This window comes from Gymnogyps californianus, chromosome 11, assembly GCF_018139145.2.
Source record: "Gymnogyps californianus isolate 813 chromosome 11, ASM1813914v2, whole genome shotgun sequence".
Classification (NCBI taxonomy): Eukaryota; Metazoa; Chordata; class Aves; order Accipitriformes; family Cathartidae; genus Gymnogyps; species Gymnogyps californianus.
Genome location: NC_059481.1, coordinates 21,524,797 through 21,548,776, shown reverse-complemented (window position 1 = coordinate 21,548,776; position 23,980 = coordinate 21,524,797). Strand labels below are relative to the sequence as shown.

The window sequence follows — 23,980 nt, the reverse complement described above, 5'->3', positions numbered from 1 at the left end:
CTCATGACCCATTACAGCTGTTGAGTTTTCTCCTATGTGCTTTTTGTGTTTCTTACGTTGATATTATTTTGACTTGATGTTTATTGTTCTTTGTTCACTACATATATGTCAGTGTTTTCATGGTTTGTGTAGCCTCCGACCTTTTTTTAACAACTTTCTACTTGCTACACAAAGAATATAATAAGTCTTACAGCATTTCTAATGTTTTTCAGCCCAGAAGTACCCAATGGTCCATTTATTGCAAAAAGATGATGAATCTTTTAATCAGGAGCTCTTGAGAAGTATGGTGAAAAGCATTAAGATGAATGATGTGTACGGACCAATGAGTCAAATATTGGAGAGATTGAACAAATGGCCACACATTAAAAGACAGCGGTAAGAATATGAACATGCCTAACTGGAGCAAGGTTGGACAACAATAAGCCTATTGTAATATGAATTATATTTTCATAGAGTGTTTTTTAAGGAAAAAAGCACCGTTTTTCAGCAGTGTTCTCCAATTTATCACTAAGTGATTTTTCTTTTTTGTGATAATTTTCACAAACTTATTTCAGAAAAAAATTGGAGAAACTATTTTTCACTTTCCTCTCCCTCTCCCCTTTACAGCCACCTCTTTTTCTTCTTACCTCTCAATGATGCGATACCAAGTAGGGAGCGTATATATGTGTGTATATCTTGTTATTAGATGTTAGTTACATATTAGTGGGTTTTTTAAAATAAAAAAAACCTACGCTTGTAGGTGCTCCTAGGGTGCATGGGTGGATTTTTTGTTTGTTTTTAAGTTTCCAGTAGAGAACAGATGAGGAGGTAAGAAGAGAGGTTAAGTCTCATATTTAGGAATTTTTTTCCATTAGCAGTGGAATTAGTGAAAATTATTTCCTATGCATTTATATTTCTTGTCTGGATTTACTGATTTTTATTTATAACAGGATATGTAGCAGTCTTTTCAACAGCTGGAGTATTGACAAAGTGTTTATTTGCTTGTCTGCCTGCTTTTTCAAGATAATGTAGAAATGCAGAAAAGCAAGCTCCTTACCTGTTTGTCAAATTTGGTGGAATTTGGTTGAGTGCCTTAAGCGCATGCTTCACTCTGCGTGCACTTGGTGCAACTTCCAGCACATCAGTGGACGCCTTAAGGACCCACCACGAGTGATGTCCCTATGTGGGGAGTCCAGGGCACTCTCCAGAGGTCAGAAATGACAACATTTTGGAGATGGCAATCAGGAATTATGTTCAAAATGCCACTCTTTTTTTAAAATAAGTAATCTTTAAATGCTTCAATCTATTTTTAATATAGACTGTTTCGTGGTATATTATTGCAGTATATAAATTGACATTTCTTTTTACAATTTCAGGAGCCTTTACAGAGAAATACTATTTCTTTCACTTGTTGCCCTAGGAAGAGATAACATTGATATAGGTAAGTTTTATAAATTATTCAAATAAGCATAGATGATGAATGTATGCAACTTAGTTTTTCAGCTTCCAAAAAAAAAAAAAACCAAACCCCCAAAAACCAGATCTGTAGACTAGATGTGTGCCATTCTATGGTAAGTGCTGAATAAAAAGGACTTTACAGTTATTTTCTGCTGATAGGCGTACTAGCTGTCGTTGTATTTGGGTTGTGGTTTTGAGCACGGTGTGTAGAAGTTGTTTTTCTATTTCTGCAGATGCTTTTGACAGAGAGTACAAAATGGCCTATGATCGTCTCACAGCTAATCAAGTGAAGAATACTCATAATTGTGACAGACCACCAAGTACTGGAGTGATGGAATGCAGAAAGATTTTTGGAGAACCATATCTTTAAATATACTTAGATAAAGAGGTGATATCTATGATGTATACCTGTGTAAAATAACCACTTCAGTCACAAGGAACATCTCAGTCTTCAGTGTTCAAGAACGTGTGTATGAATGTACTGTGGCAGAAGGCCTTGGAAAAATTAGGCCTATCTACAGTTGTGGAAATGGACAGAGTGAAAAATGGGCCAAATATTGTTTCCCTGTCCCTTGTCCTTTCTGCAAATCAATGTGTAGAAAGGAAGATTCTAAACAAAATCAGTTCTTTAACTTGGGACAACATATTACAGTTCCCTTCTTAAAAAAAATTAAATAACAGGTGGACAGAAACAATGCACTGAAACTAATGTGAGCGAAGTAAATTCTTCAAAATCTATTGTTTACATAGAATATTCATGATGTTATGAAGAGCATACAAAGTTGTATTATACATATTTTAAATTGTTTATAGTAAGTTGATATTTTTTTAATTTTTTTAAATTACTGGAGTGAATTTTAAATGGACTTGCTGCATAAGGAATACAGTGCTTATTTTTTTTGCAGTACACTGCTATTTATAGTAACTTGTCCAGTTACTCTTTGAAGAGTGATTTGTTTTTAAAGCAGAATAGAAAATGTTAACCTTCACCTAGACAGTACTCTAGATACAGGATTTTTCTCGTGCACATATGGCAAATGTGTTACCACAGCAATCAGAAGGAAGGTATGGTAAACTTCTGTAAAACTCTACTAATGAACACACCGATGTCTCTGTAAAACACTTCTGTAGAAATCTCCTTTTCTTCCTCTCCTGTTCCCTTCCCTCCCCACTCCCTAGTAGAGAGAAAGCGTATTCAAGAGTCCTACAGATTGTTATGGAATCAGTCCATCTCAGCTGTTGGCATTTGTTAATGTGACCTCATTACAGATGTAATACAAAGCTAACGACAGCCTGCAAGTAGTTCTTCATAAACATGCAGTGTTCAGAGTCTTGGTGGATGTGTTTGAAACACACTAAATATGACACGTACATAATGCTAATCCAAAGCTTTTAACTAAAGTACGTACAGCAAACTTGCTACAGGGCATATATAGGGAACGTAACTTAGTGGGGCATATTGTGCATTGTTAAATGTACTTGGAATGTTTGGTCTCTATTTCACAGGCAAAACAACATGGGTGGGGGTTTTTTTTTCTGTGAAAAAAAGCGCTATGTCAGTCCTTGTGGTGGAGTCATGGCTTTTGACTCATGTTTTCTTGTTCTAGAGATTTAAAAAAATGTTCTGTGCTCTCAGTCACATAACTCCTCACCAGAAGGCAGGCTACAGAGAAAATATCAGAAGTCTTGTATGGAGGTGGGAAAACAGGCATTGAATTGTATAAAACACCCTAAACAAACTAAACCATGCTTTAACAAATAGCTTCATTTTAAGTAATCTTAATTGTTTTCCAATTCTAATTTCTTTTAGTTGTTGCTCTTATAATATTTCTAAATATTCAGCTGTTACATTAGACTTTATATTTCAGTCTGCCTACCAGCAGGTATTTTTTTAAAATCTCTTTACTTTGCAAGTGTAATAATACAGCAATATTTAGTTAGGCAGAAAGGAGATGAACTTTAAAGCTCACATTTACTTTATTAAATGAAATAGTGAGCCTCTTAGAGGCTTAAATGAGAAGTAATGCTGCTATGAAGCTCTATGTAACCTCCTCCTAGACCTCTGTAAAGTAGTAAGAAGATGCTGCCCTAAGGAGAAAGGATTTAAAATTTGTAGAGCTGCAGGTATATGCTGATGATAATTGCAAGATGCAGTCTTGTTGGATACAGCTTTCATTAGGTAATACCTCTTCTCTAATTTGCTGCTAATTATGTAGCTGACCTTTTTGAAAGTATCCCCCCACCCTGAGGTAGAGCGAGCAATGCTACACTTACCAACGTTTTTCCCATTTAATTTATTTTAACAATTTGGGATGCTCTCTTTTGTACTGCCACGCTTGTAAAGTATTCCTCCTGCATGAAATATAGCTACTTTTTTCACCCAGGTACATGGTAGACAGTGTATCAGTGTCGGGTGGATACCTACCCCCTTCATTCTTCTGAACTATTGTGAAAAACACCAGGTTATTTTTTAACATATTCATTGTAAGTACCTATTAGTGTGCATGTATGCTCTGCTCTGTACAGTAGGTACACTGTATTTACCAAGTAAAAGTTGCATACAGTAGTTGCTGTGTATATAAACTCATACATGTTTGTGCTGTGTATAAGGTAGTGTTCCTAGCTCTTTGCAGTTCTGTTTCCCATGTCATTTACCACTTGGGGCAGCCACTGTTTTATAGGACCTTCAAGCCATGAAGGAGGGCAAGTGCTTTTTCCAGAGCTGCCGTGGTGTGTTAGAGGTACTGAGCTATGAAGCAAGCTTCACGCTTCCTATTTTAGTCTAGCAGAAGCGACTGAGCCTGGTCTCTAACCACCTCTCACTTACTAGGACGTAACACTGCAACTGTGTGTGCTAGCGCAGGAATAGATGCAACACTTGTAATACGTGGCCCACTTTCTCCATTCTAGTCCCAGCTTAGATGTAAGTCCTTCCAACTGTCTTCAGACTTATAAAGCCAACAAGTTTGCCACTTCACTCAAATATCAACAGTCCTGCCAGTATTATCAGAAGAGTATATACTGTACCATGACAAGGATTGTATATGCACCCTTCAGACAACCAACCTTACTGTGTTCTTGCATCCTCAGAGTGGCACTCCTGAAGCATTGCTGATGTTTATTTGGGTGTGCTTTTAAATTACTATATCATGTAGTCGTTCATCAAGTGAAATCACTATACTTAATGAATTGTTTTATAAAGTCTGTTGCAAGTCAGTCCACTGTAGAAATACTATAATAAAATATAGTTGGAATAGCGATATGCTTTAAGTGGGAAATTTTCCTCATTCAAGTCATAATGTTCAAAATGTAGGTCCTGAGGTGGATAACTTTTAAGCATCATACAATTCAGTGTTGAAACAGTTTTCAAATCTCACTGTCCTTTATTAGAAAAGCAATTTGAGTATATTTTCCAATACCGCAAAGATGGATAAATAAAATATTTGAGACATATTTTCAATTTAAAATTTTGTATGAACTGAATTTTCTCCTTTTGTGTACTAAATAATGCTTATGTCAGAAACCTTAAACAAAGGTTTTACATTTGCAGTGCAATATATATTTTGCTTTACTTATGGTTCCACTGGAGTAATTATTGGAGATGAAATACTGAAATGTGAATAGAAATTGTGCTGTTTCTCTGACACTGCTAACTCTTTCCCATTTTGAGAAGGTTTGCTGTTGGTACAGTTACAGCCTGATGAATTAGACTTCCACTGGCGAATTAAATGATTTGTACCCCAAGAAAGAGAAAATTCCTGCATGTAAAATCTTTGTATAACAAATGGGAGATGCAAATAGTAATAATAGAGAGGGGTATTTCTGGATATTATCTCACTGGGATTTAAAAATGGTACGTTGTTAGTCTGCAAGCAGCACTTTTTAAATGAATGGTTGTAGATTTGTAAATATGTAATGTTTAAATTTTATTTACCAAAAAACAGTATGTTGGATGTTTGCTTTGGTTTGTAGTTCCTTTAAAATATGCAAGTCAGTGTTCACAATGTTAAGTTTTTTTTTTTTTTTTTCTGTCTCATCCAAAAAAGAAGTTTTACAGTGAGTCAATAAAAAGCTTAAAATCTTTCTGGTTATTTTCATTAACATTTTATTAAATGGACTAGAATGACAGAAATGTCTGCAACTCTTAACTACATTGTTTGCTCACATGAGGCATTGTTAACAATAAACCTTTCAGGTTTGTTGATAGTTGATGTCAATGGTGGCATTTTTTCATAGTGGTTATGTGAAAGACAGTGCTAACAACAAGAATTAGTGCTGGATACAATAATCTGTAAATTTCAGAGGTTAGTGTCAGGATGAAAACAAAACTCAAGCAGTTCAACTTCTTGTTGTAGTATTTCTGATTCCTGGTTTTAGTTTTTATTAGTGGTAATGTGGTATTCTAACCCCAGATGCGTTTATTCTTGCTACAGTAAGATGTAAATCCATATGACATCACACTTGTATGGTGGCACTTACCGTAAGTTTTAGGGATTGTATTGCAAGATCAGATACAGATTTAAAAGGAGCCGTATGGATCGCTTTCAGGATTGCTCTGCAACACTCAAATCCTGTGTTCTTCTGCATGCAGAAATAACTCTTACTGCTTTGCTTTTTCCTTGAAAACCTTAGTATTACATTTCCCACAGTCTTAAGAGGGCCAGCAAAAAGCATTTCCTCTGAAGGGCATCGCATGTTCTTGGAGGTATGTGTAGAGTACCAGTTGCGGATGCTTTATAGTGGCGTTCACTGAAAGGATGAAAAATACCTCTGCATAGGGAAGTCATGGCAAACTAGCTGCAGCACAGACCTCGGGAACTGCTGTGCGCATCGCTTATATGCAATTTGAGAGAGTTTGCTTCCGAGATGCTGAATGTGTGTCCACACAATGACTTTAAGCAGAGTAGTTCTGTAAAGGCAAGCCGTAGAGGTCTGATTCCGTTCCCACTGAAGTTCATTGATTTAAGTGAGTTTCAGCAGTTTACTAAGTAATTTAGAGTGTGTTCCTGAAAATATTTCTGTAATGAGTAAATATTCTGTGCTGAAAATCAGCTCCATTAACTTGAGGGGATCAGCCATACTGAAAACTTCATGCATCTATATCATATCAGCCCTTCCATGAATGCCTAAACACGTATGTTGTTTGATACTGGTCACTTCATTTTCTGATCTTTTCTGATCCTAAAGAAAAATAGTAGAGGCTGACATACCACTTTGAGATTTGTGTGTGTGTGTGTTAAAGATATTTTATTCTCAGTAAGTTTGTTATAATTCTGGTTGCTTTTCTCAGTAGAACAATTGCTACCTTAAACCCCTTTAGATTTTGATATATGCTTACATACATCTTGAAGTGTCCAAATGTCATACAGATACTGGGCAGGATATTATCTTGTCTTCTAACATCACACTGATGATCAAAAACACAAAGTAAAGAGCAAACATAGTGAACCCCAGTAGTTTGTTCATTTTCCATTTACATACAGCGATTGAGATAATCACAAACAGGAGCATGAGAAAAAGGAGAACAATTGCACAAAACAAACCATTGCTGCTGACTGCAACTGGACTGAGTCGTTGAAGACAGAATAAAGGAACCAAGGAACTGGCAAACTGCAAGTAAAGGAAAAGTAATTGAAATAAATGTTTTAAGGCAGTTCATTTTCTGCATCATAACTAAGCCATTTTTCCAAACTGTTACAGAAAAAAAATGCATGATTGCATTCAGTATAGCTCAGCATAAATCTAAAGTTGATGTTTGTGTCAAAAATCGCATTTGGCTAATACTTGCACTATCATAATGCAATCCAAGAATCTAAAAGGGTTTTTAAAATAATACCTATGAATTAAGTGTCTCAGCATGCTATAATGAAGAAGTAAGTCCTGATGCTTTATTGATGAAAGATACAGGCACAGATACTGAGCCTTGATTGCATAGGATCTGAATGTCTCTGAGTGACTAGATAAGTATCCTGTCTGTAAATCTTTGATGTTAGCCAAAATTTGTTGCACTTTTGTCTTGAAAAATCAGTAATTTTCTGTTTGATTCAGAATTAGATGAAGATGGTGGACTAAGTTATAAAAATCTGTCTTCCCTGGCTGGGTTAGGTTTTGAAAAAAAAAAACCAACAACAACAGAAAAGGAACTGGTTCGCCAGCTGCCCTCCATTTAATTACAGCTAAAATGAGATTAATTAAGACCATGTTTGGAATAAAAACAGCTAGCTTTGTATTTCGGAAGCAATGCATCTTTTAGCATTGAACTAATACTCACCCAACAGTGATATCGAAGATATTGCTGCCTACGGAACTGGAGACGGCCATGTCACCTAAACCTTTCCGTGCAACGATGACACTGGTGATAAGGTCAGGGATTGATGTTCCTGCTGCCAGTATGGTTAACCCCATAATTTCCTCCGATATCCCGATTGTTTCACCAACCTAATAAACACATAGAAAGTTGGGTAGGGCTGTTAGTTTTGGAACATGGAATTTAATTGCTCTGTGCGGTCTTTTAGGTTTTGTGCCATATTTGAGTTAGAATATTCTGAATCCCCTTAAACAAGGTAGCATTTTTCTGCTTTATAGGTTAAAAAGTTAAATTTCATAGTGTATGTTGATCTCAGATTTGCTCTATAGTGCAGGGCATTTGATCGCAGTGTTGCCAAGACTAAGCAAGGTCAAGTCAGTTACAGCTCAGCTCGTCTGTCCTAAGTTCACCTCTTCTGGATGTCTTCTCCCTTCCCCTCTCCAAACTTAACATCAGCTACGTATGATCCGAGAGCTTTGGGAAATGACAGTCTTTGGGTTTATGGCATGATCAACGATACTGTGAAAGGGCAATATATCACTAAATACGAATTGTGGGTGTGATTCTACAAGATGCAAATATTATTTCCCAGAATACCAGGTGAACATTAAGGTAATGGGAGTTGAGATCATTTAGCAGCTTCCAGAATCAGAACCTGTATTTTCCTAGAATTTTAATTAGGTAAGGGATAATTATGTTCTGCACAGAAGCATTCATCAATGAAAAGGCAGCATTAAGATAAATCTTGATGGCACTTTTCCTTTCACTGATGCACAAATTCCCTTGGAAGCTCTTGAAAAAGAATGACTCTTTGTCAAACTGAAAAGAATGAAATTGAAAATTCCCTTTTGGGTTCTAACAAAACAAAGTTTCTACTGTTTTGATGGATGACTGCAGCTGTAATTCATCAGATAAAATGCCTCAGTGACACTGTTCCCTCTCTCTCCATCTACTTGTTCTGAAATGGTCTTGTTTGCAGAGAGAAAATAAACCCCTCACCTGGTGAGCCCACCACACCATGAGGTAAGAGAATACAGCAATCCAGATGATGGATCCAAAAAACGTGAAGACAAAGAATTTTTTGGAGTCCTGTTAAAATCAAGTTTGAAAAGAAAAACATGGAGAAGTTTCAGGGAAGTTAGCAATCCCCAATGAAAATTATTCACCTGAAACACTTCACTGCAATCAATTGCTTTAACATGGACCCTGGTCTCTCTAATTGTATTTATTTTTTTGTCAGTTTGATTAGATGACCAGTAGTTGCTAATCTTTTGTTTATTAAATTAAATCTCTGGAACTACGTTATGCTGCAGCTGGGGTGCCTGTCCCACTCCCTGCAGCACTAACAGCACTTCAAGTATGCAAAGGCTAGACGTGGAAAAATAGAACTGGGGACTCTTGCCAGGAGGAAATCTATAGTTCAGTTAATGAATCCAGTAGCAGAAGGAAGATAGATTCTTACTGGGTTTCTAACGTCAGGCATAGTGCTCCAGAGAGGAAAGACAATGGGAAAGAGGAAAAGGTAAATTGCTTGTTTTTTCCTAGTTTCTGGCCATTCAAGAGATAACGGCTCGTCGTTTTCCTCATCTTCTGTGCTGTCGTCATCACTGTCTTCCTCGCTCTCAGAGCTGCTGTCTTCTGAGGCATCGCTGTCTGAAGAGGGCTGGAGATCAGAAAAAGAAAAAGCCAGTATGTTTTCACGCTAACAAGGAGCTGCACAGCACTTATTCACCATGGCCTTGCCTTGGCAGAGGTCACGTTTGTGACACGGCGGAGGGCAGCCACAGCCCACGTCGTGCTATTGTGGGACGAAATCCAGGCATAGCCTATCTCCGTGCCTGTGTATTATGTTAACTAATTTGTATCCGTTAACTAGCACCAACTTTTAGACGGGGTTTTGACACAAATGAAACATTTACTGTCTGTCCTTGAAAAACCTTTCCTCATCAGAATAGCCAAATTACATAAATTGAAAGGAGGTATTCGGGAAACAATTCAGAAATTCGGGAAACAAACCAGAAACAGGTACTGATGAACACAGGACAGGCAGATACTCGTATCTTCCCTGATGCTGCAGTACCCCTCTGACCTCAGAGGAGTCACTTGAGGAGAAAATACTATACAGTGCCAGTTGGTGTCGTATTTTGGACCTGATTCATGTTTGTAAGCTGAAATGTTTCAGCTAACACTTTAATATATCTCATCACTACACACACAGTCTATTTATAGTTGCCAGTTATGGGGAATGGGTTGGGTCCTATCCCAAAAGCTCTAGAGAGGGAAGAAGGAAAGTACATGTGAAGCTTGGTCTGGACTTGAGCGCTCATTGCCTGTGATGCTTATTTAAATACCTGTCCGTCTTGCGGTACGTCTGCCTTCTGTTTGTCTTTGCTGGGTTCAGAATCACTGGCAGGAATTACCTGAACGGTGCTTGGTGCCTTTTTTTCCTCTCCTGCTAAAAGCGATAAGAAAGAATACTGGTTTCAGTCATGTTAGCATCAGGTAGTCGCCTTCCCCTTGATCAGCAGGGAGGTTTGAGCTTCCTACCAAAATGTGTGGCATTTTGTGTTAAACGCAGTCTGATTGCTTAGGTTTTCTGTCTGTCCCCGCTGTCCTCTGTGGATTGTGACTAGTAAAAGCCGGGCAGAATCTGACCCACCTGGCATGGAACGATACCTTGATGCTCCTATGACCTTCTAGCTGAAACTGCTGTAAGAGGCGCATGCGCAACAACAGGGAAATGCTAATTATCTGATCTACAGCTGATGAGTGTTTTTTGGTTTCAGTCTGGATTCTGAAGATCTTATTAAAGCCAGAAAGGATGTAAAGCTTTGCTTCCCCTTTTGTTTCTGGTAGAGCATGGCATTCTCCAGGGAACTGATATTCTTCGAGGCTTCTGAGAAATGACTGTTAGGTGCCGCCAGACTTTAATCCCTAATCATTTGGTAGGTATTCAAATGCAAACAGGAAAGTGCTGACACGTACAAGGAAATAACTGCACTGTCCTCTGTGCTGTTCCTGTGTCAACCTGCGTAGCCAAGAGGAACACAGAAACCTCGGTACAGAATAGTGTAGAAATACGGATAACGCAGAGCAGAGGCGAGAGGCAGTGCCTGACGCTCTGCTCGGTCACAGCAAGGGCACTTTTCAGGCTGCTGCAATTTAGGTTGAGGGATCCCCTCCACGTAGTCAAGCCTGTCAAGTCAGTAGGATCGTGTTATCCCATGAAGTGTACCGGGATGGGGCATTATAGGGTATCTTATCCTGAACTGGATGAGCTGATCCAGTACAGTGCCTCACAACTGCACTAGGGAGCAAGTCTAGAGGGGAAATTTTCAGAAAGGTGTGTTTTCAGCGAGTGCCATTTGGGATTTCTGAAACCAGGCCTTAAGAGAGTTCACCTGGGATGCTTTCAGCCCAAAGTGGGAGACAGAGCCATAATGCTTTTGGAATGCGCACAGCTCTATCTATGCACCAACAAAGTTTGTGGAACATGTCATGGGGTGCAAAGTCATAGTTCAGTGAAGTCAATGTGGTGTTGGTAACTCGCACCAAGAATTTACTTGTTTCTTCAACAGTATTTTCCTCAAGTTTGGTCTCATTCACACAGGTGAGGCCCAGTGTTGTGAGGTACTCGGGTGACTGCTGTACTGCAGCAGGGTGCTTGCGGAGGTGGGACCTTCCACACAAAAGTTTGCTTGTTTTTCAAAATCTCCAGCCTCGCCGACATCACAGGCCCGTGTTGTAGCACAGGCCAGCTGCTGCCTCTGAATCAGCTCAGAAAGCCGGTGTATCAGTAGTGATACAGAAAAACCAACAACTATTAAAAGGGAGGATGCACAGACCCTTAGAGTGGTTATAGACAAAGTCAGTGCGGCTTTTCTCTCTGGAGGAATCTTTCGTGCTCTTCTGCAAGTGTGCCAAATTTCCAAGCTAAAATGAAGGTACTTTGTGTTAACGAACACCTCATTGGCAGGGTCTACCAAAGATCAGCAGCATAGCAGCACCCAACTGCTGTCTGTAATGGCCTGGTTTCCCTTCTTCCACCCTTCGAGTGGCAATTTACACTACATCCTTGTAGCACTTTCTGTTTGGATGCTATCTCGCTAACCTCTCCTAGACTCCTGTGGGGATGGCTTTTATTGCCCACTGTTAGCGTACATCGATTGATTTCTGCTGCATTATTATAGCACCCATCTGTGACCAGTAACAGCAGAAAATTTGTGTTAGACCATAGTGTTTCTTTGCCAGCCCTTGGGTGTTGAGCGCTGGGAAGGTGAGGGATTGCAGTACAAAACAAGGCAAACAGCACTGACTCTTCTTGCACTCACCTTCTGGTTTTGATCCTTGTCCAGCTAGAGTCTCTGCTTTGGCCTTGGCTATGTTGCTCAGGATGTCAACCCTGTCTTTAAATTTTGCTGGGGATGAGAAGGATACGTTTGTCAGCCGCTGTCTGCTACGCAAAGCCCCCCTTTGCCTGCCTCCCCCAACACACGCACGCTCTCTCGCCCCTTTCCTCTTGCATGGATTGCAGTCAACACCGACTTGTGAGTTGTCTTTCTGGCTGTGGCCCTAGGTTTTGGCTGCTGCTGGTTGATCATAGCTGTTAGATTTAAATGCTTAGTACTCTGGCAATTATGCCCGTAATTTGACAAGTAACCAATACTTCCATATTTGAAAGAGAATCTAGAGGGAAGAGAAACCCTTTCCAGTTCAGTAATACAGGGGATATCTGTACTTCATAGGAAGCAAATGCAGAAAGAACAGAGGAGGAGTTCCGATGCAATATCATTTTGTTCCCAAAGGACTGTTGATGTTTTTTCAGGCTAGATTATGTGGAAGCTAAAAATGACACCTCCCTTCTGCCATGTGGCTGTTGAAGAGGCTTTACTGTGCTGCTTGCAGCCTGGCGACCTGATGGTAAGGAAAAATACAAACCTTTTATGTTCCCATTATCTGGAAAATGATTGATTTCTGTAAGCATACACGAGTGTCTCCTCTGCTGGAGTTGATCTAAACTCCTGGTATCCAGGTTCAACATGGCCCAGGCTACGCGCGAGATCATCTTCACCAGTGCAGTGTCAGTACTGCATTTCTGGGACTGCTGAGGACTTCTTCCACTGTAAACCATGCTCTGCTCAGCTGAGCTGCTTTATTATTGTTTTACAGTGAACCGTGAAACTGTGTGCGTGTCTCCATAGTTAGGTGTTATGCTCAAATATCTTAACTCCTGTGCTCATTGAAAGTGAGCAAGTCATCGGCTCAGAGAAAAGCCTCACTTTGCTCTAAGCTATATCCTCTGCTGAGCTGCCCACCCAGCGACTAAGCTGAGGGTCACAGGGTTTGCACATGGACAGTAGCCACAAGAAACGGGCCATGCTATGCTTGGCTTGTGTGCGGGGCTGTAAATTAATTTCCTCTGAGAGTTTTATCACACAGATTTAATCTACTGTACTGTTGACTATGCAACCAGAACGTGCTGTTGTCATTTGCCTCAAGGGCAGGGTCCTGCCACTTTATTCATCACCATGATACTGAGTTAATAGAAATAGCAGGTCCGAGGCCCTGAGCCATGCAGGCAGATCTAGCATTCGGAGCTGAACCTCGTGAAAATCGGTAGACTCTGATATGTGCCCAATAACTGGGACCGGCTCAGACATTTAGGCCTCTGGGGACGAGTCCTATTCTGTTACCGTCCAGCAGAAACATTTTTCACTGACTGGGATTTCCAGTGAACACTGGAATGGCTGGACAAGAGATGAAACGATGAGCTCTTCTCCTTTGAAAGGCTGGCTGGGACTAATGAGCCTGACTCTTCCATGCTCCTTGTTAACACTGAAGCCTACCAGAGGGGATGTGAAGCACTTTGCTTCGTTCCCCCTCTGCTGCTAAGCACAAGCATACCCGTCGGTGCAGGGCAACGAAGAGGTGACCTTTTGCTCCCAGTCTCCTCTAACCACTGGGCAATGCATCTTTCTGTTCAGCTTTTCCCAGAAGCTGTTGCAAAAGCTTCTGTCAGCAGGGTCAGGGCGGTCAGGCTCAGCCTGAAAGAGATTATATAAATTCAAGCTCCTGGCTTCCTGCCCTCACCTAGGCTGCAGGCTGTGAGCGCCGACCCGAGCGGAGCCTGTTGAGCATCTCTCTGTCAGGATAAACAGATTAGGTCCAGGCCACTATCCAGTTCTCATGAGATCAGCCTCATTTAAAAAGGTGTTAATTCCTCTGACACACATTTCATGCAGGATGGACTGAGATTGGAGGAAGAGCTGGCTATAAACCGGCCAGATCTGCAGGTCAGCGTGGAGAGGAAGGATATCTGTCAGCTCAGTCCTCGCTAGCGCTGGGGATTAGCCGAGCAGGGCAGCGTGCTCACCCTGTGGGGTGTGCGGTGCTGCGCTGGGCTGCCCTCTCACTGCAGGACGGCAGTCCCCTGGGGCACCCGCTGCTGGTAACCCCTGGTCCGAGAGCCCATCCCATGGGACGTGTCTGTGCCCAGGGGCCCTGAGATGCTCTTCAGGAAGATTCCTGTCCTATGGATCAACAGCACCCAGGCTGGACTTAAGGTGGCAGCTGAGCTTCTAGCTTGAGTTTGGCTCTTATCTTTAATTAATTCTTTGGCTCTAACATTTAATCTAACAGGACTAACTTACAACATGAACAGCAGGAAGGATTTTTTTCATTAGAATTTGGCATCAACCTGGAGGATTTGGAGATTCTGCTGTCTAAAAGCGGAAGTAAAAAAACAATCTCATGATTCCTTTTGCCCCTTTGTATCATGATTCTCTTAAAACAAGTGATTGAATGCTAATGAAGCAAGGAGAAACTGTCGCTGCCTTCAGTCTTCTAGCTCAACGCTAGCCTGCAACACTGCCTGCTGCTCTATTCTAGTCTAATTTCCAAAATCCTTGGCTTGTTAACTGGGGTGTACTGAGGGTAGACAGCTCTGACAACCTTGCTGCTGGAGCCTTTTTCTTCATTCAAAAGTAAAAGCAGGCTTCTGTCTTCTTCCATGTATGACTAGAGTTTAAAGAATAAACTGATGGTAAGACTGGAGGCTCAGAAATGAGAGGGTTCCTCAGTCTTTCCAAAAATCCTTGCTCCCTTTAATTTCCCAACAGTTCCCTCTGGTGTCTAACCGGAAGATCTGGAAAAGATCTCATGCTCTGCTTCTACACACTTTCAGAGACAGTGGGGAAAAGACCAAAGTTGCTAGAAATTCCTCATTTAAAAAAAAAAAGGCACTTTGAATGTAAAAGTTTCTATCAAAAATGTAATTCAGGATGCAATGTAAATGTTAGAACTTCTGAAGTAAAACACCTAGTCTCCTGTAGATGGAAAAAAAGACTTAAGTAATGATCCCTTCCTAATACAAAAAGAAAAAACAAACATTCTGAACTTAATCCACTGTTCAAATGAGAAATTTTGTTTCACACAAGGGGTGTTGCATTAGGAACAGTGCAACAAAGTCTGTATTTCAGACTTCTTCTCTATTTCTAAGACCTCTGCCTCCGGAAGTCAGTTCTGGAGGCCCGGTGCTGGCAGTTTTTCCACATTTTGGACCCTTGCTGCCCTGAAACCGCTTCTGTGCTGCCCAAATGCAATGCAACTGCAGCAGAAAGAAGGCAACCCTACAGAGATCCTAGCTTCAGTAGGTTACGTTAGGAACTGCTGAGCAATAGTTGGCAACCTTATTTCTTTTGTAGAGTGTTCTTTACCACAGCCTCTAAGTGCTGATGCTACAGGCATTGGCAAGAAGGAACAAGAACCCTTGAGGAAAGATAAATTGCTTTGGGATCATCTTTTGTGTTGCAACCTAATTACAGAAACGTGTCCGGTACAGGCAGTGCTGCGCGCACTACAAAGAGAAGGACTTTGTTGGGGATCAGTGGGAACTAGGCACTCAGCTGTCCTGAGGGTACCAAAGTGCTGCAGTACCATTAACACAAAGGCTGAGCTTGCAGTCCTGATATGCCTTGGTGGGTTCAAATCCTTTTTCAGAGTCATCCTGGGGAAGTCACTTCATCTTTTTGGCCAAGATCCTCAAGGCACTTAGGTTTCTCAGTCTATTCATAAATGATTCCTTTTCGCCGGACTCCCTTTTCTTTAGGTATGAATTTATCAGGGTAAAGAGTGTCTCCTACAAGATACACATGACCTGGCACACTGGCTCCTTGATTTTGAGTGCTGTGCTGTTGTAATATCAGTAACTTTCTTTATCTTTTCTAAGGAGCTGTCTCTGTCTAGCAGTGTTGAGTGGAACAGGCATGTACCTGGGGCAGAGGTTTTGCCCTTAACTCAGCGGCACAATTACAGTAAAGGGTCTAAGAAATAACAACCTTTTGGAGAGACTGTAGCCCATCCTCGCATCGTCCCTGTTGTATTAGCCTTGCTTAAGTACCTATGGTCACACTCCCATCTAGTGGCTGCCTCATACAGAGACAGTGACTCAAAGTCTGCCTGGCTAAATGGGGGGGAAGTTGGCTTTCAGAGAAGATCCAAACTGCCCCCCAGTTTCCTTTATTCAATATTCACAAGTCGTGGTAATAACAGCTTCTTTAGCAAGGCCAGTGGCTTACAACTGCATTGAAACCCCTCCAGCAGTGTATTCTGGGCTGAACTGACTGGGGCAGCACTGGAGCGCTCTCCTTGGCCTGGGCTGGCAACCTCGGGCCCCCACAACTCCTGCTGAGGTGCCAGGGTTTCACCAGGGCACCAGCCTGGAGCAGAAAGCCCAGCGTGTGCTGGCCTGGGGCGGGCAGAGGCTGCATAAAGACATTTAGAGGTGCAGGAAGGATGAGACGGCGCTGGAGGGTCTCTGAGGCGCAGCAGTCCCTCAGGTCCGGCACTTTCTGTTGCTAAATGAAATGGCATGTCCTCTTGTAAGTTTTTGGTTTTATCCTTGCGCTGTTGATACCATCTTTTGGGGGGACAGGAGGCAAGGGCAGTAGAGCAAACCCTGATGAATCTGGCTCTTGTTAGGCTACCGTTAGTAACACGATGGGTGCCTTCACTAAAATCTGTCAAAGCGGACACTTATCTGTCTTGCTGTCCTTACCAAGCCTCCTTTGTTCCCTCGATCAGTTTGTGCAGATGGGATTTTGATCCGGAGAGTCCTTTTTGTAACCTCTGTGATAGACACGAGAGGTGTTGATCTGCTTACCTTCAATCTCTCTTTGAATGGACAACAGATAATCTCTTTAGAACAAGTAGGGCAGTGGAGGGGTGGGGCATGTGCTGAGCTAGGAAAGAAAATCTAAAAAACATCTTTTTTTAACACGCTTCACTGTTTCTTGGAAAATGAACCTCCACACTCTGTTTGTATTAAAGTTGATGCAAAGCAGCACATTAAAAGTTTGTGTACAAAGACCCTGGGTCTGTCTGGAGATGTGGCATCTCTGCACCCTGGGCAGTTTAAAAGAAGGTGTCTCTTAGTCCTGAGCTGATCAGCCCTTGGCCATGGGGAGCTGGCCCATTGCCTGCAAAATGCTGTGGCTACAGTTTACCACGGCAGTGATGGTACCGCAGTGTTGCAGGTGGACTTTCAGAGTGCTCAGTGTTGGTCTAAATCAAATACAGATTGGCTTAACCATCATAATTGGAACATGCTGTGTGTTTTAGATCTCAGCTGGGATTTTAACCACTTCAAAACGATAATTCTTCAAGGGTTTTAACTTCTTTTTCCTCTTCTTCAGGTTTATGCCTTGTGAGGGGCTGTGTGCACAGCTGGGGAGCTGTATAGGTAGTGAGCTCTCCCTGTGCTCATTTTCCCATTATAAATGAGGCTGATGGATGGGTTGAGCAGCTCTTTCTCGAAAACGTAGTCAGCATTGAATGCTGCTGTTTCAAGGCTGGGGTGAGGTCTGAGCTAAGAAGAGGAAGGAAGATGTGACATGCTATGAGATAGAGGAAGCCTGTAACTCATGTTCGCTGCCCCTGCTGTCAGCGAGACAGCAGAAGATGGGGGACTGCAGTGACTGCCACTGCTTGCAGGGACCCCAGGAACAGCAGCTCCTCCACGTGCCCTCATCCCCCCCCGCAAGCAGCAGCTGCCACCACAGCAGTAACCAGTCTGGCGCAGGCAAAGTAGATACGGCAGGGCCAAAATGTGAGGTGTTTGTCCTTGCTAGCCACGCAATCAGAAGGGGTACGTCCTGCTGTTGCAGAGCTCCCCCCACCTAACATTGTCTGCGACACTCAGAGCTGCGTTGCAAGGATGAGCTGCTGATCCCCACCACCCTGACACACGAGGGCTGTATTCCCAGTTAAACTGCTCTGCGCTCAGGGCTACAAACCCGAGTCCCTCAGATGTGGAGCATTCACTCACCTTCTGCCAGGGGGTCCAGGGTGTGGATCATGAGTTGGAAGATGGTGCTGCGCATTTGAGAGTTGTGTAGGGAGGCTGAGCTGCTGCCTCGCTGTAAGGCTGACGCAGGCTATGGAAAGGTACAATGCAGCAGTCAATAGCAGTTTCCCCCTCAAAACATCTCCACCATTGGTTCACCTCTGCCCTGGGGATGCATTTACACGGAGGCTGATCTCCCCAACCCCAGGAGCAGCCTCAGCACGGAATTTAAACAGCCTCTGCATTCAAGTTCACAGGATGGCTGTCAGTGAGACATGCTGACACTGCATATCACAGCAAGAGACACGCTCTTGAGATGGCAGGCCAACCTGTCCTTAGATAAATGCAATGGGCTCGCACAGACTCAGCATCAATACAACGTTATTATAAATTATAATAATCAAAGCATGCAGTGCTTTTAGTCATAAACTGGTTAATAACTGTGTAGATTTATATGCTGTTACAAGGTAATGCGACAGTCACGTGAGGTGTCCTGACAAACTCGAAAGCTCTGGTGCTCTGTTCTTATAGTTAACGCCAGAATCCTAATGAGCTTTTGACTGAACATTAATTAGTACAGGGAGGTTAAGTGCACAGAGGAACAAGCAGCATCCATATGAGGAAGCTGATACCTGCTACGTTATGTATGTACGCAGCCACTGCACCAGATAGGCCTCTCCATGCAATGGCTGGCCAGCCACGGGGAAGACAAAGGGTCAGCAATTTCACCGGCAGCAGAGGGATGAGCTCTTCAGTGTTTGCGATGGGGAAGGACAGACCCTACCAACCTCTGCTTTGGGAGCCCAGGAGGAAAACTGGCCATGAAACCAGCTAAGAAAAGTCATGCTCTGAATTTGTCTATGCCTGTTTAAAGCATAGAATGAATAGCACTCTGCTAGTCAAAGCCGCTTGGGAAGCCTGACCTGTCGCTTAATTTTCATAAAAATTCCTTTGAGGACACAACTCAGCCAGGTGTCCTCTTAAGTAAGCTGTGGATATTGTGTCACGCAGGGCTGGTTCTTTGCACAAAGTAGGCTTTGGTCCAGGTTTCTTGACACAGAAGTTAACACCTTTATTCATGACCTGACATGGGGAGGCATTCAAAATACAGTCACTTCAGATCCCTGTAAAGTTGCATAGACCTACCTGCAGCTTCCTCCCATCTGCTGGCTTCTTTGTTCCATCATCTGCAACTGCCCCACTGCTTTTCTGCATGCAAGCGAGAACAAAAACGATTGAACACCACTACAGCTTCACCTGCTTTTTCAGGATCTAATGACAGCTCTGCAGGCTACTGTCTGTGAGAAAGTGGGACAGCTAATACAAATGACTATGCGTGGATGCTACTGAAAGAGCCGAAGCCATGTGCTCTCCTTAAACCACGTGGCCTCCAAGAGAAACAGGATTCTACCTACAGCTCCTCAGTGAGGATGCGGACTCAAATGGCCTCTACCATCTGCTTCCTGTAGATATAGGCAGACCCAGCCTTCGTCCCCAAACATCTGTATCCTTACTCATTTTCCAGCAGAGGCAGAGTGAAGGTGCAAAGGGGTATTTTTTTCCAGTGATCAGCATTACTTTCCATATAGGTAATTTATTTTTCCCAAGGGTTAGGTCCAGCAGCTCTCTGTCATGCTACTATACGCTAGTGAGAGTTCTCTGTAAACTTAAAGTGCAGGGGTTTTTTTCCTTCAGTCTGAAGCATTGGATTCAATTTGTGATGATTGGTGATGTCCACCGTGATGTATGTGTACAGCTGCATTATCTTGCACGTGTATCCCACTGGAACGTAACACGTGAGCTTTCAGGACTCCCAGCCACGAGCACTGGCTGAAAGACAGACCGGGAGGAGGAAAGAAAAGCACTTTCTTGGAAGGGGCAAAGCATGCTTGAGTGCCAGTGACACACATCTGACTAGTAAAGCATGCCAATGCCAGAGGACAATTTGAAATCTAGTGGTCTCTGCTCGATAGTTGGCAGTAGCACAGGTCACGAGGACAAAGAGGCAGTAAGAGAGTTGGGGAGGGACAGAGGAGGAAGAAGTGGGCAGGCACACTCAAGAAGACAAAGCCCCAAGTGTTCTGGAGACCATGTCCTGGCCAGATCTGCTAGTCTCAAAGGGTAACTGGCTCTGGGGACGCCTTCAGATACTGTCTTTGTGTCAGCAGTCAACTCTTCCTTCAAAAGACAACGAGTGAAGGGCCCTAGTCTCAAATCTGGAGCGTGCAGTTACAGCCACAAAACTCCCTGTCTGAGCACCAGCGGCACACCGAATCATCCCCGAGCACACACAGCTCTGGCCAGTGCATGGAAATGGGATCTGGGCATTTCGATCTTGTTGCCAAATGCTGACTGGGAGAGGTGGCAATGGTTGCTCAAGGCTGCCAGATCCCCTTCCGTGCTGCAGATTGTGTAACGAGGGACACCACCAGCATCCCAGCAACACGCCTAGCTTCAGAAAGGAAAAAGAGAATTGCCTCCAACATCTCTCATCTGCGGGAGGCTTGGACAGTGCCTCTTACCAGAAGCCTTTTTTCCCCTGTTTAACACAGAATTGTCCAATCTTGTTCCCAGACTAAGAATGTGTTCCTGCAAGTGTTTTTTTTAAACTCCCTTACAATAACCGAGCAAGTAAAATCCCACGCATGTCTTTGAAAGTTGATAAGCAACCGCAACGAATATCTTTAGTAATTGCAAGAGTAGAACTCCCTTTTAGTGGCATTCTCTAATTTCTTAGAGTCTCTACTATGTAGAATGCATTTCCCTCATTTTATAACCTTAATTATTGACCAGTACCTGTATTCTGAGGTTTTGTTTGAATATGCACTTTGTGAAGGAGATGCAGTTTTTCTTTGCGGTTTACGCTAGAACGAATTATTTCCAACTTGCCCTCTGAACAATAAGGACACCAACCTTCCGTATATGCTCTGCTGATGCTGCCTGCACAGCCTGTAGCTTCTTGTTCAGCTCCTGCTTCACCCATTGCTCTAGGTACACGTTCTGTTTCATAGTGAATACATATGTGGCATAGGCAGTCAGTAAAAGGAGGCTTTCCCACCAATCAATGACACTGTCTAGGAAAAACAGGATGAGCATCAGTAAGTCTACAATGTAGAACGAGATGTCTCTAAATAAGGGCCACCATGTCAGGTGGAGTATCTCCCTTGAGAAGAGGGCACAAGTGCCAATGACAAAGAGGATATTAAACACTGCTGAGCCCACAATGGTACCGATGCCCACATTGCTGTGGGAGATGAAGACACCTATGAGGGAGGTGAAGAGTTCTGGTGCTGATCCACCCGCTGCCATGAAGGTGGCTCCAGCCACATCTTCAGAGATCTGCAACTTCTCTGTGATCACTCCCAAAGCAGGGACAAAATACTCATCACACACTATGGCCAAGGCCACAAATACATATATCATGCCAAAGACGTGAAGTACAACCCACCCTTGCCTGCGTTCTTCCACACTGAATAGGTCCCGGGGATATTCTCCTTTGGACTCGTACGGTGGCTTTTCATCTGGGTAGCTTTCATTGACATTTTCTCGCTGTGGTGTTGTATCCACTGATGTAGTGATGGGCACAGTTGGCTCAGGATCCACATATACACAGTGCCTTATTTTGGGTGCTGCTGTGACGTTGCCTGTTACGGCAGTCTTGTTGCTGGAGAGGTCCCTGGAGGTCACTTTGACAGGGTCCGTGGGTTGGGGTGCTGTGTGTGGTGCTGGAAGGGCAGAGGGGCTGAGCTGGAGCTGATAGAGAGAGAGGACCAACACTATGGCAAGAAAGAAAAAGATCCGGTTCCGTTGTAGCCGCCTTCTCCGTGGTAAATGCATTTCCTAAAGGTTGAAAAATCAGAGCCGCGTCCAGAAGCCACTGAAGACTTCTCTTGGTCAGCAATTTGCACTTATATCCACCATTGGAGTTTCTAGCTGATCTTAAGCATCAGGAGTGAAACTGCGTGCCACAAAGTGTAGAATCCTGCAAAAGAAAATCTGGTGTAAAAAATAAAGTACTGCAACTTTCCACCATTTGGGTAACATCACTTCACTGACTGCTTTTCTATTTTTCAATAAAAAGAAATGGATTTAAACGAGTAAAGGCAGATCTAGATTCAGGTTTCAGTCTTTTTTTTTTTTTATGACTGTAGGCTGTGCTAATTAATAATCAAAGGTTTGGCTTAATAGAGAGGAGTTGGCCGAGACAGTCCAATCTGAGCTGAATTCTGATTCCACCTAATGCCCACATCCAGGAGCTAATAAGGCTTGTGTTTTTACTTGAGTCCAGTTGTTATTCTGTAATATTAACAACTGAGTCAGTGTTCTGCAGGAGGAGAGGATATGGCTTCTGTCAAGGAACCCACTTCAAATTGCTAGAAAAGATGACATTCTGAAGGCAAGATGATGCTGTTAAAACCTCCCTCCTAACAGACCAGTTATTCACCTAAGTAACCTCAACAGGAGGAGGAAAATTGCTCGATAGTTCCCAGCTATGCTGCTCCGTGGCTCTCCAGCCTCGCGCTCCCACAGAATACAAACCAAGCAACGGTGAGCTTTTTTCTTTCAGTTTGAGAAGAGCATGAGGAAGACTTGGTTTTAGTCAAACTGAGGGTGCTGAGCATCCATTTGTTTCTATGACTACATCTTTTCAAGCCTTTCTTTAGAAATCAGAACTGGCAAAGTGGAATTGTAATCATACCTTTTATTAGGGGATAATTAGCATATCTTGCATAATTATTTGAACAGCATTTAGAAAGGGAGAGAGATTGTAAATGCCAGAGTGACAGAGCCTGCAGCTGTGACAGTATGGAGACAGCGATTTGGGGCTGGACAGAATTTACCCTTCAGCACCGCTTGAATGTTTTACCTTAGAATATCACTTTTCGTGGATTTTTTCCCCCCCCCCAGAGTGGGAATGTTATGTTATTCTTCAGCTGGATGTGAATCACAGTTTTGTAAGCCATTCTCAGACAAGCTCTTTATGCAAGTTAGCACACACTTACCCTCTTGCATAACACCCAGTGAAGTAATCAGCCTAAATTTCTTGCAAGACAGGCATTATTATCTTCTTTTAAATAGCTGGGAGGATCACTAAGGCAACAGTAACAGAGGGTCATGGGAGTACCTAGATAAATAGATGATATAAGCTTTGCTTTTCATATGTAAAAAGAACATCAACATGCATTTGGCAGAACTGCATAATATGTATAACAAATTGCACAGTATTAGAAAAAAACCCTTCCTAACAAAGATAAGAGAGCAAAAAGAATGACACAGAGAGAACAGAAGACGTATGCACACACTCCTATTTAAACACTGTTTTTACTTCTCCTTTCCCAAATGAGCTGCTTAAAAGACCTTTTGCAAGCAGAAACATATCCAAAGCTAGGATCAATTGTAAGGGCTCTCCAGCCTTTCGCAATACCTGACCATCAGCCTCTTTGTTTCTCCAGTCTTGTAAGTTTAGCAGTTCTCCTACAGGTCAACTCCTGATCAACTCCGTTCTCGCTGGTTGGACTGTCTCAGTCATAAGAGATCTGAAGCAATCAGCCGAACCTCCAGAGCTTACCTTCCAAAGATGCTGTCCAAGAGGAAGAGGAGTACTAAGGGTTGAACGTAGCGCTGGAAGCTTCTTTTGACACTTAACAGCCAGATGGGAGATGCTGTTGCAGAGAGAGGCAGGTGAAAATGATCCCATTTTCACCGTGCCTCTGCTGGCGGAGTTCTAATACAAGAGAGGGTCAGGTGTGAAGGACATATTACTGGAGGAATAGCCAATCCAGTTTAATACCTGCAGTCCCTAAGAAGATTAAATAGTATTGTATAGATTTGGGTCTATCTCTGAAGCCAATATCTTTGTCTGCTACTACAAGTTATTCTCAGTTTGAGGGCAG

The 23,980-nt window shown here is 42.7% G+C and overlaps 2 protein-coding genes across 5 annotated transcripts in view; one reads left to right on the top strand and one right to left on the bottom strand.

Annotated features, from left to right (window-relative positions):
- The window catches only part of DENND4A (DENN domain containing 4A), a 59,181-nt gene extending 53,661 nt beyond the window's left edge, over window positions 1-5,520 (top strand). For 2 of the 4 annotated variants that reach the window (XM_050903678.1, XM_050903677.1), the window contains 3 exons: window positions 213-375; window positions 1,356-1,420; window positions 1,671-5,520. In XM_050903678.1, the coding sequence (XP_050759635.1) occupies window positions 213-375; window positions 1,356-1,420; window positions 1,671-1,807 (365 nt within the window). In that variant the 3' untranslated portion in view covers window positions 1,808-5,520. Of the gene's footprint in view, window positions 1-212; window positions 376-1,355; window positions 1,421-1,670 lie in introns of those variants that run through there. The other 2 variants (XM_050903680.1, XM_050903679.1) reach the window with 2 other exon arrangements.
- A 1,278-nt stretch (window positions 5,521-6,798) lies between these two features.
- SLC24A1 (solute carrier family 24 member 1) lies at window positions 6,799-23,687 on the bottom strand. The gene is given in 12 exon segments (XM_050903426.1): window positions 6,799-7,010; window positions 7,013-7,047; window positions 7,709-7,875; window positions 8,744-8,833; window positions 9,207-9,407; window positions 10,096-10,199; window positions 12,076-12,162; window positions 18,069-18,177; window positions 19,233-19,295; window positions 21,000-22,068; window positions 23,090-23,211; window positions 23,656-23,687. Coding segments are annotated over 10 exon segments (1,992 nt in total). The 5' UTR covers window positions 21,924-22,068; window positions 23,090-23,211; window positions 23,656-23,687.
- Window positions 23,688-23,980: the final 293 nt, after the last annotated feature.